The 12,912-nt window shown below is 43.8% G+C and overlaps 1 protein-coding gene across 5 annotated transcripts in view; it reads left to right on the forward strand.

Annotated features, from left to right (window-relative positions):
* The window catches only part of LOC126187641 (retinol-binding protein pinta-like), an 80,190-nt gene that overhangs the window by 18,881 nt on the left and 48,397 nt on the right, over nt 1-12,912 (forward strand). For all 5 annotated transcript variants that reach the window (XM_049928840.1, XM_049928839.1, XM_049928842.1 and 2 more), the window contains one exon: nt 12,053-12,212. In XM_049928840.1, coding sequence (XP_049784797.1) covers nt 12,053-12,212 — 160 coding nt within the window. The remainder of the gene's footprint in view (nt 1-12,052; nt 12,213-12,912) is intronic.

A 12,912-nucleotide genomic window follows, 5' to 3' on the forward strand; every position in this document is an offset into this window, starting at 1 on the left:
CCTCCATCCGCCTCTCCAATGAGCTCTCACTTCACGCCACTGAAGTCGCAAATGGCGGTGGTTTGGGATGAGAGGAATGTGTGTTACAGACCATCTCTCTCGGAACTGTCCTTGAAGTAACCGATTAGAAACTGTTCGTTATGTCACTTTGGGGCTACCTGCTGCTTAAATGGCTGTTGCAATAAAGTCATAAACCCAGCACCATTGTCTTACCTCTCTGTAATGCCAATTGGGTGTCCAGAGCCTGGTCTTTTTGCGACCGTATATTCATATGACAACCGCTGCTAGCAATCATTACAGTGGCTCCATTCTTGTCAAGTCCTTCTGCAGTATCGCAGATGGAACACCAAGCTTTCCATAGCCCCATTACTCGACTTCGTTGAAACTCAGTAAGGTGTTGATAACGGTGTAGTAGCGGTATCACTGTTTAAGACAGGAAAACGTTATCTTTGGTGAGATATTTCTGAGCACACAAGTTACAGCCAGGTGCAGGCCTGTTGACAGTAAGTTGCGCTGACCAGCGGTTGCGAAGTAAAATGGAGGCCACAGGGCCGTAGACACTGAAACGTCCCCTTAGAAAAAATTATGAATTACTGTTCTGATAAACCTCTTACATTATTTGCTTTTCAAACAGCTGAGCAAAACTGAACGTACTCAAACATTCACCAAAGTGACACACAATATTTTTAGCGCAACGCAATCTGACTTTCAGTAATCGCTACAAAGAATGGCCCTGACTAACATTAACCTATACCTTTCACAAATCACTTACCTCACAAAAATCTTCGTTACTCGAACTACTGCAATTCAGCGAGCGCCACTACTGCCAGCTAAATAAAAGATTCAAACGACTGAAGGGTCCGAGGCTCGTGGTCGTGCGGTAGCGTTCTCGCTTCCCACGCCCGGGTTCCCGGGTTCGATTCCCGGCGGGGTCAGGGATTTTCTCTGCGTCGTGATGACTGGGTGTTGTGTGCTGTCCTTAGGTTAGTTAGGTTTAAGTAGTTCTAAGTTCTAGGGGACTGATGACCATAGATGTTAAGTCCCATAGTGCTCGGAGCCATTTGAACTATTTTGAACTACTGAAGGCACTAACTACTGATAGGCATAGTTAGCAAATGAAAGATTTTGATAGAGAACAAACAATGTATTTACCTTAATATTGTTGAAAATTCATAATATACATAGCGGTTCATGACATCCAGTCTTACAAATTTCAGAACTCCGCCATTTCTCTCCCCACATCCACCACTGCTGGCGGCTCACCTCCAACTGCGCAACGCTACGCGCTGTTAACAGCCAACTGCCCAACACTACAATGGCAGACAACAATGCAAACCAGCCACAGACTGCACACAGCACAGCCAGTGATTTTCATACAGAGCGCTACGTGGCGTTACCAATATAAAAACGTAAACAGCCTACTTACAACACGCTGAAAAGAGTAAATGCAGCAGCTTGCATGGCGCAAGTTACAGGCAGAAGGGGCCCACTGGCCCAACCCAGGTGTTATGAGTACATGACTCGGAGCAGTGTGGTAGCAAAACAGAGGCGCACAGCCGCACATAAATAGGCGCCGGTTCACTAACAAGGTATTCAAATGTGACAGAAGATGGGATATCAGTGATCCAACACATGGCGGGTCGCTGTTTCGACCCCTTGAGGCCAACGTGGGTCCGCAGGTAGGCAGTGGCAAGCCACGCCATGGCTCGCTACCTTGGACAGTCTTGTAGGCTCCCAAAACATGCCGGAGGCATCCCGAGGCGAGGGCCACTGATTCGGACGCTGGATCGACGGTGCTTGTAGTCACCGCGATCTTAGCCACGTCAGCGAGGAAGCACGCAGCGGGCCACCTTGCAGATCCCATTGGGTGGCGCTGAGGCATCTGGGACGAGGACCACTGAGTTGACTGCCAGCGTATCCTGACATCGCAACACCTCCGTGGCTGTACAAGGCCGACACACAACAGTGCATTGCACAGGTCGCTAAGGCAGCCATTCAATGTCAAACCATTTCACAGACAACTAAGTGGTGTCCTTAGCATTGTGGGGCCTGCTGATGCAGACCGAGAGGAATGGGGAGCACTGTAGCCGGAAATAATAAAGCACTTTGGAAACTCAGACAAGTTTTAATATGGCGCATCCTTACAGTTTCCATCCACGTCCAACGTTATAATCTACATTTAGGGTCACAATAGTGGGCATAGTCTGTACAGTACGACATTTGAGACCACTGCCTGCATTACAGTCCCAAATTGTTATGAGTATTGACTAATTTTTCTTTTTGAGTGTTGGACGATTTCTTTCTCTTTTTTTTTGTTTGTGTTTAGAGTATGGCTCCTTGCTGACCATTTTAGATGTTTTGCGTAGGCATAATGTTTTTGCCATTATAACTGTTCGTGTGTTTGGGGCAGTAAGATGTTGTTTTTCGTGGCATTTAATTACTTTTGTATTGGTTCATGATGATACTGTGTATGATGATATTAAGCTGAAGGAAGTCTGCTTATTCTTGTCCTTAAATGTTTTATTTTGTGACTAACTGGGAATGAAAACAACACAATGGCAGAGTCAGGGATGCAAGGTGTGTCGGAACAAGAAGTGCTACGGATTTTGTTGGAATAGGTAGCACCATTGACAGTGGACAATACGCAGTTGAGAAGGGAATTAACATCTAGAAGTTAGCAGGAAACCGCATCTTCAAAAATGTTCAAATGTGTGTGAAAACTTATGGGAGTTAACTGCTAAGGTCATCAGTCCCTGAGCTTACACACTACTTAGCCTAAATTATCCTAAGAACTGTGCCCGAGGGAGGACTCGAACTTCCGCCGGGATCAGCGGCATAGTCCATGACTGCAGCGCCCTAGGAAACCGCATCTGATCAGTAGTTTTTGCCTAGGGTGGTGCAGAAGGAGATTGACCCAGCTGCCACAAGTTTGATTATTTCGTTTTCTGGCAAGGCATCTGAGGATGTGCGTTCGTTTGTGGAGGATTTGGAAACTTCACCTGTGATGAATGGTTAGTCTGATGAACACCTGTTACATGTAGCCAAGATTAGATTAACGGGTGAAGCGAAGACGTATGTAACGTGTTCTGAGGCCTCAAGGAAGGCAGGACAGTTTAAGCAGTTGAAGGAGAGGCTTTTACAGAGGTACAAGAAACAGAATAGCGCTCGGCACTTTAGAGAGAGGTTGAGTACCATGACGAAGAGACAGGGGGAGACGGTAGAGAAATTTGCGGACAGAATGAGAGAAATTAACGAGTATACTTATGAGTTGAGTCAGAGCGATGAAGCGAATGGTGTTCTGTTGCAGGAGGCCAAGCAAAGGGCACTTAATGTATTTTTGAGGGGTTACTGGCGTATATGTCGCGGAAAGTGCGTGAAGGGACTATAAAAGATTTGTTCAAAATGGTTCAAATGGCTCTGAGCACTATGGGACTCAACATCTTAGGTCATAAGTCCCCTAGAACTTAGAACTACTTAAACCTAACTAACCTAAGGACATCACACACACCCATGCCCGAGGCAGGATTCGAACCTGCGACCGTAGCAGTCCTGCGGTTCCGGACTGCAGCGCCAGAACCGCTAGACCACCGCGGCCGGCAAAAGATTTGTATTTGGCCATTCAGGTGGCAATTCAATGTGAGGAAATACACGTGGCAACGGGGGTATGTGACAGACAAACAGTGATTACAGCAGGCATAAAATGTTATGTGTGTGAGAGAGGGGTGGAAATCAGCAGTGTAGGGGGTCGAGAAGTGGAGTTAGTAGAGCTGGACAATCGTTAAATGGCAGAGGGGGCCCAAGACCCACCTACGGGAGCTCCCGTTTAATTTCAATGTTACAAATACGTTTGCACACGTGGAATCTTCAGTGGTAGGATCTATAGGAACTAAAACGTTTAAAATTTTGTTGGACAAAGGGGCGCAAGTGTCAGTGGTCACTAAGAGTTTAGTGGGATGATGGAAGCTAGACCCACCACGTTGTAGGTTGCGTGGAGTGGAGGATAAGGAGGTCACACCTTTGGAGTCAGTGGCAGTTGAGTGTCCAATAGAGGAAGTCCGATTTGATGCATGCATGGATGTAGTACCCTGAGTAAGTGAGGGCTACGACATGATCTTAGGAGTACATTTCTTGCATCAACATAATGACAAAATTGACTTTGGACAACGAACTTTGGAACTTGGTGGAATGTTATTTCTGCTAAGGGAAGCTGTTATCAATGCAGAGCTGTTGCGAGGGGAATTCAACGTAATGAACAAACCAATTGAGCCAAGTACATTGGCCTTAGGGCTTAATTCACATGAGTGCAAGTCTAGTGGCACCGTTAAGTCGCTTTGGGTAAGTGTAGAGTCAAATCTACCTGTGGGTAAGGTGTGTGTTATTGAACCACTGGAGGATAATGAATTTTGGGATTGGGTAGGTTTTTTTATTTTGTGAAACGTAGTATTGTACACGTACAAGATGGAAACGACGAGAGAGTAATCCCAATGAACGTGGATAATTTTAGCACTGTAGATGTGAATTTCTGAAAAGGAGTTTTAGTAGCGAATTTGGATGTACCAGTTGACAGAGATTGGTGTTCGAGAGGTAGGCGTAGCGATCGACCACTAACTGCCTATAGAACTGCATTGCATAACAAAGTTAAGCATTTGAAAGGAGGAGAAAAAGAACACATGGAAGAGTTGTGGGAGTATAAGATTTGTTTGTTCCCTGAGGGCTGTTACCAGCATCTCCATTAGTTCAACATAGTATACCAACAGGGAACAAAGCACCTGTTTACCATAAACCATACAGAATACCGAGGTATCTTCAGCAGATTGTGTAGGATTTCATTGACCAGTATCTTTTGGAAATTATTATGGAGCATAGTAATAGTTGCTGGGGAGCGGGCATTGTCATTGTACCTAAAAGATCTATGGATGGAACAAAGTAATTCACGTTCTTTGTGACTACCAATACCTCAATAATAAGACAGTGCTACAGAAGAATGCTGAAGATTAGATGGGTAAATCACATAACTAATGAGGAAGTATTGAATAGGATTGTGGAGAAGAGAAGTTTGTGGCACAACTTGACCAGAAGAAGGGATCGGTTGGTGGGACATGTTCTGAGGCATCAAGGGATCACCAATTTAGTAGTGGAGGGCAGCGTGGAGGGTAAAAATCATAGGGGGAGACCAAGAGATGAATACACTAAGCAGATTCAGAAGGATGTAGGTTGCAGTAGGTACTGGGAGATGAAGAAGCTTGCACAGGATAGAGTAGCATGGAGAGCTGCATCAAACCAGTCTCAGGACTGAAGACCACAACAACAACAACAACAACAAGACAGTAACGGATGCATACCCCATAACAAACATATTGGAGACTTTGGATCACTTAGGACTGTGCCAGTAATTTTCTACGATGGATTTGATAAGTTGTTATCATCAGGTAGAGGTGTCTCTAGAGGATCTTCCAAAAACTGCTTTCTCTGCTGTGGGAGGCCATTACCAGTCCATCAGGATGCGATTCGGTTTGAAAAACGCTCCGGCAACGTTTCAGAGGTTGCTGGACAGTGTGTTGAAGGGTTTGTCTTGTCTATTTGGATGCCATTATAGTGTTTTAAAGAAGCATGGATCAGCATAGACAGCAGTTAAGGGAGGTCTTCATGAGGTTAAGAGCAGCTCATTTGACGTTGAGTCTAGATAAGTGTCATTTTGCATTGGAAGAAGTAAAACATTTAGGTCATATTACCAGTAAGGTTGGAATGCGATCAGATCTGAGGTTGGTACAGGCTGTAAGGGATTTTTGGGAACGGAAAACAGTTAAGGAAGTGCAATCATTCATCAGAATTTGCAGTTTCTATTGAAAGTTGGTAAAGAGTTTTGCAGATTTGGCGTAGCCATTGACGCGATTGTTACGGAAGGTTGTGAAATATGAGTGGACATAAGAGTGTCAGAAAGTGTTTGACAAACTGAAAGAGGTGTTATCATGAATTCTGGTTCTTGTGTTTTCAGATTTTGAAAATGAATTTATTTTGGCATGCGATGCATCGAATCAAGCATTAGGGTATGTTCTTAGTCAGGAAATTGATGGGAAAGAACATCCTGTAGCCTATGTGTCCAGGCAGCTGAATGTAGGAGAGAGAAATTACTCAACAACAACGAGGGAGATGATATGTGAAATCACATATTTTAAATATTATTTGTATGGGAGAAGATTTTTGGTAGTGACAGATCATCCTGTGTAGAAGTGATTGTTGAGGTTGAAGGATACGTCCACTAGACTCGCTAGGAGGGCTGTAAGGCTAGTGAATTTGACTACGAGGTGGTGCACATGCCTGGGAAGAAGCACAGTAATGCGGATTCACTGACAAGGGAACATCCCCATCGCACCCCCCTCAGATTTAGTTATAAGTTGGCACAGTGGCTAGGCCTTGAACAACTGAACACAGATCGATCGAGAAAACAGGAAGAAGTTGTGTGGAACTATGAAAAAATAAGCAAAATATACGAACTGGGTCGTCCATGCGTAAGATAGGCAATATTAAGGGCAATGTGAGGTGAGGAGCTCTGTGGTCCCGTGGTTAGCGTGAACAGCTGCGGAATGAGAGGTCCTTGGTTCAAATCTCTCTCGACCGAAAATTTTAACTTTTTATTTTCAGTTTATGTGAAAAACTCATATGTTTTCATCACTTTTTTGGAGTGATTATTACATCCACAAGAAAACCTAAATTGGGCAAGGTAGAAGAAACTTTTCACGCATTCGCCAAGTGTACTAGTTAGGTGGGTTGACAACATATTCCTGTCATGTGACGCACATGCTGTCACCAGTATCGTATACAAAATATCAGACGTGTTTTCCTGTGGAGGAATCGGTTGACCTATGACCGTGCGATCAAATGTTTTCGGTTCCCATTGGAGAGGCACGTCCTTTCATCAACTAATCACACGGTTTTGCAGTGCGGTCGCAAAACACAGACACTAAACTTATTACAGTGAACAGAGACGTCAATGAACGAACGGACAGATCATAACTTTGCGAAAATAAAGAAAGCAAAATTTTCAGTGGAGGGCAGATTTGAACCAAGGACCTCTCATTCTGCAGCTGTTCACGCTAACCACGGGACCATGGCGCTCCTCACCTTACATTGCCCTTAATATTGCCTATCTTACGCATGGACGACCCAGTTTGTATATTTTGCTTATTTTTTCATAGTTCCACACAACTTCTTCCTGTTTTCTCGATTGTGCCAACTTATAACTAAATCTGAGGGGGGTGCGATGGGGATGTTCCCTTGTGAGTAGAAAGATGGCGAAAGTAGAAGTCATAGGTTATGACCTAGCAATATGGCAGGAATTACTGGACACTGACAACGATTTTAAATTGTATCAGATAAAACCACAATTTAATATGTATGATGGTCTTCTATGCTGGGAAACGAAGTTAGGGCCAAGGGTAATAGTGCTGGCAGAGATGAGGTTTTAAAAGAAGCACATGAACATGAGTTAACTGGTCATGGCGAGTGTAGAGCCATTAATAGGAGAGTGGCGGAGAGGTATTGGTGGAGAGGCAGGAAAGCAGATGTGGATCAGTATGTCAAGAATTGTATACCATGTGCACAGACAGCAGATTTGAGTCAGAAACAGATACAGCTACAATGATTGCTGGAAGAGACATGTCCCTTTTCTATGTTGGGAAGTGATACCTTAGGACCTTTCAGTCGAACACAATTGGGGAAACGATTTGTTCTGACAATAATAGACCATTTTTCGAGGTATGTGGAGACGGTGGCTATGCCAAATCAACAGGCAGTAGTGGTCATTCAAGTATTAATAAACAATTGGATTTTGCGAATCTGTGCACTGGAGAAAATTATTACTGACCAAGGGACCAGCTTCATGTCAGATTTAATGAAGGAGCTGTGTAAGTTGTGGAACATCAAGAAGTTGAGGACGAGTGTGTAGCATCGACAGACTAATCGAAGGACAGAATGGGCACAAAGAACAATCGGGAATATGCTGTGTTTCTATGTGGATTCTCATCACCATCAGTGGGATGAGTATTTGAAGCATACTGATGTGCATTCAATGTAAAATCGATACCAATACCGATTTGTCTCCATATGAGGTCGTGTACGGGTGAAAAATGCTGTCACAATTTGATTTAGTGAATGTACAGAAATGAAGGACCAGTGAATCTGTATGTACATTCGTGAGGACGATTCATGATGTTTGGAAACAGGTACAAAAGGCGAATACGAAGGCTTTGGAAAGGCAGGAAGACGCAATGAAATGGAAAGGAAGTCTACCGTAGTAGAGAGTAGGGCAATGGGTAATTCTATCCGCCAATATACACCAAAAAGGAACACGAAGAAGTTTGTCACGAGGTATCAAGGGCCATACCAAGTTGTTGAAACCACATCCCCCGTTAATGTTATGCTGAAGCTGCCAACTAGAACAACGATAGTACACATTGGGCGGTTATGGCCATTTAAGGGTTTTCCAGATGTGATTCCAGGTTTGTCAGAGGAAGGAAAAAGGGAGAAAGAGCGTGAATAGAGGCATTCAGTGCAGAGAAAACCAAGAAGATAGAGTACAGCATGATGTACCATATACTTTGCGATCCAGAAAGTAGTAGATTATTTGTAGTTCTTTGTTTTCTTGTTATGTATCATTGGGTTTGCGTCGATTAATTAGGCATTGTATTTTCGTATGTTGTATATATTTTCGAGTATTGAAGAGGGAAGAAGGGCAATGGTGATCCTTGTCCTCATGTCACAGAAAAGAGGAGCGTTGAGCAAGTTTGTAGAAATAAAAACTGAGGAGGTGTTGCTGATCTTGGCAGTTAACAGCCAGTATGCCGAGATGACAAGTGAGTAATTATGTAGCTGCCATAGTGGGAAGGTAACAGTATGTCCAGTCAGGGTGATAAGCACCAGTCTGGACACATGCACAGTGTAGTTACTTTTAGACAGGAGGGAAGAAATGGACTCTCCAAGGGACATCATGGAGCCAAAATTGAGCTTGCAATGTGTCGGGATGCATTGGAACCTCTCCACCTGCGAAAATTAATAGCAGTAGCAAGTTGTTTTGAGCAATGAGCATTTGCAGAAACGAAACGTATAGGGCTTGAGGGGAGCGGAATTTTAATCAGTGGAGCTGCATGTAACATAATAGGACCAATCTTCTATCTGCTAGCGTCAATTTAGGGAATCACGCAATTGAATGTTACACAGTCATGGCTGTACTGCCCAGAAGCAACTTTAGAGTTTTTACAAAGGCAGAATCCGACCTTGTTAAATCAAACTCTGGAGTCAGTCAGTTGAGACCCGTAAACCAGTTCATTTCAGAGCAAGAGGGGCGCATATCAGCTGAACAGCTTGTGCAGGATATCGCTCGATATAGGGAAAGGCAACAATATGTAACGATCGTTTTGAGCACCTCTGTGCCAAGTGCCATCACAGCCTTAATTATATTGTGTGTTTCTTTCATTCTGATCAGGCAGAGAGCCAATTCCACGAGGGAACCGACAGTAATCCAAATCACTGTGATTGAATACTGAGGGCATAAGATGGGTCGGTAAGAGGTTGATCGAACATTAAGTGGAGTGGTCATCCAGTAAGGAATGTTTACGTTTTGTCTCAGGTCATTTGTTTTAAGAGGACTAGACCACTTCTAAGTTTCCTAACAGTAGTAAATGTGTCAGAAGTACGTGTCAACCCAAACAAGTTGAAGAGTAGTTAGAGGTCGGCCCAGGGACCGGGTCTTTCCCAAGGGGGGAATAATGTAGCAGCACCACCGTTTAAGATAGGAGCAGGTTAGCTTCAGTGCAATATTTCTGAGTGCTCAAGTTACAGTAAGTTATGATACCAGTGGTTGCGGAGTAGAATGGAGGCCACAGGGCCATAGACCCACTGAAAAGATTAAACACAGCAGTTTTCATGGTGCAAGTTACAGGAAAAAGGGGCCCACTGGCACAACACAGGTGTTACGAGTACATGACTTGGAGTGATGCGTTAGTAAAACAGAGGCACACAGCCAATCATAAATAGGCGCTGGTTCACTAGCAATGCATTCAAATGTGGCTGCTCTCTGGGATGGTGGGGCATGTCGCACCACCAGCTACACGCAGCAGCAGATGAGGCCCCAGCATTCCAGTCCATGGTGGGTCGCTGGTTCAACCCTCTGAGGCTAACGCGGGTCCACAGCCAGCCAGCAGCGGACCACACCACGACTCGCTACCACGGGCAGTCTTGTTGGCTCCCAACACATGCCAGAGGCATCCCGAAGTGATGGCTGCAGATTCGAATGCCGGATTGTGGCCACTTGTTGTGACTGCGATCTTAGCCATTCTGGTGAGGAAGGACGCCAAGGCCCGCAATGCAGCTACCAGCAGGTGGCGCTGAGGTGACATGGATGAAGATCACTGAATCGACTGCCCCCACATTCTGATGTCGCCACAACTCCGCGGCGGTACAAGGCCGACACACAGCAGTGCATTGCACAGGTTGATGAGGCAGCCATTCCATGCCAAGCCGTTTAGTAGACAACTGAGTGGTGTCCTCAGCATTGTGGGACCTGGTGATGCAGACAGAGGGGAATTGGGGGCACTGTAGCTGGAAGTAATAAATCACTTGGGAATCTCGGACGAGTTTTAATACGGCGCATCCTGACAGTTTCCCTCCACGTCGAACATCCCCCTACAGGTCTTTATTGCCTTAAACGCGTTCTTGACTAATATCTAGTTTACACGTCGAGTCTCAAAAGTATCTAACGCCCACGACATTTACAGCATGTGTTTTCCATCAGTGTAATTTTTTCTGTCAGTGTAATTATGGCTCTTTAGAGGCACGCTATGGTACCATGGCGCAGGGATTTCAACGTGTACAAAGATTGCAAACATGTGCATACAAATTTATTTACGTATTGTATCTTTTTGAGGTGACATTTTTGGAACTTCAATTATTCTTCTTATGGGTACAACTGCTAGAGTGAATAGATATATACAGAACATGACATGAGAGTCCTCAAGTCCGATTCCGTTTCGACATCTTTTACCTCCTTCTCATGAGGGTTGGGTGGGTTGTTATAGAATACTGTTCTTTTTAACCAAATATCCTCACTGGCTATGAGTGGGGTTTTTGGGACAGGGTTTCAGGTTCCGGCAAACGCCTAGGAAAACCTCCCTAAAATCTTTAGTGGAACCAGCAAATTCTGATGACAGCCTGCTGAAATTGTCACTTGAAACAAATGAAATGGACTTCTCTTGATTATCTGAAAGACAGGAAAACCAAATAAAGTTACGCTAGTAGTCTATCCATAATTTTTACAGGCTTAAGACTGGATCCGGAATACGTACTGCAAGAAGCAAACATAGAGAAAATAACTCTCTGCAAGGAAACAATCCGAGCAAGATTTTGGTGACCACTTACTGAACTCCCTGAATACCAACTTAGCTTTCCCTTTAAATGGTGGTAGTGCTGTTGCATTCTTCTTAACAATAATAATTAAATGGACACCCTAGCTGTAAATAGGCGTTGATGTACTTCATTGAGGACATGTTGAAAATGTGTGCCCCAACTGGGACTCGAACCCGGGATCTCCTGCTTACATGGCACAGGCTCTATCCATCTGAGCCACCGCGGGCACAGACGATAGTGCGTCTCCAGGGACTTATCCCTTGCACGCTCCCCGTGAGATCCACATTCCCAACATGTACACACCACTACATTCGTAGTGCGCCTAATAGATGTTTGCCCATCATACTCATTACTCGTGGTAGATTAATCTACCAAGTCCCGTACGAGTTCGGGCATAGCGTGTGCGTTCGCACAAGAAGGTCAATGGCCGGGAAGCCATATTTTAACTATATATGACGGTAGTATCTGTTCCCGAAAGAATTACATCAACGCCTGTTTGCAGGTAAGGTGTCCATTTAATTATCATTTGATTTCTAGCAAAGCTGCATGGTCATCCACGGTAACTGTTCTTTCGGGAACAGATACTACCGTCATATATAATTCGTGTAATATTATACCATGCCAAATATTCCTTATTTTATAATTTTGCCAGACGATGGGCGCCTGGAACGTATGTACATCAGCTGCAAATGCAGCATCGAGAAAAGTAAGAAGATGTTGGACGCCTACTATACACTCAAGAACAGATTTCCGGAGCTCTTACTGAACCGGGACCCTCTGGGCGACGACATACAAGACATCATAAAATATGTGTAAGTCAATAGTTTATGATGATAAAATATCGTATATCACAGAAAAAATTAAATATAGTTATTTGTTTTGTTATATAAAGTATTCTACTTGAGAGATATTTATGCCTCAAGTGATCTCTCAACCATTACATTATTATAGAATTTTAAGTACTGACATTGAAAATGCCGTGATTAAATTCAATATCTGGTTAGCTCCATCAATATGTATTATTTATTTAAAGAGGTATCTTGGTCTCGAAGTTCCAAAAAATGTTTTTAATGCTTATTTTGTCTTAATAATATGTGATAAAAAGTATTTTGTCAGGAAATAATTTTTTATAACTGAAAATCACGTTTGAATCGAAGCAAGCATACGCCCATTCTAGACGTACTCGGCACTTGGCCGTTTGCGACTCCGATCGATATATCTTTCCCCGTATAGCTGTTCTAACATTCTACATCGAAAAATATATCGATATAAATGATGTACTAGCGCCCCTGATGTCTCAACTACAAGCTTTCGACAAAAGTTAGATGAAAAATCCAGTCATGGCGATAGCTTATCACAGAAGTCCAATGAATGACAAACCGCAGCACGATTACTGTTCTGAAAGTTATAAACGGAAGGAAACTGACATAAACAGGAAAATGGACACTTATGATCGTAAACCACTACTGATCAGTGAAGTTATTGAAGCTATTGTGATGTGCACAGACATCT

Source organism: Schistocerca cancellata, chromosome 5, assembly GCF_023864275.1.
Source record: "Schistocerca cancellata isolate TAMUIC-IGC-003103 chromosome 5, iqSchCanc2.1, whole genome shotgun sequence".
Lineage (NCBI taxonomy): Eukaryota > Metazoa > Arthropoda > Insecta > Orthoptera > Acrididae > Schistocerca > Schistocerca cancellata.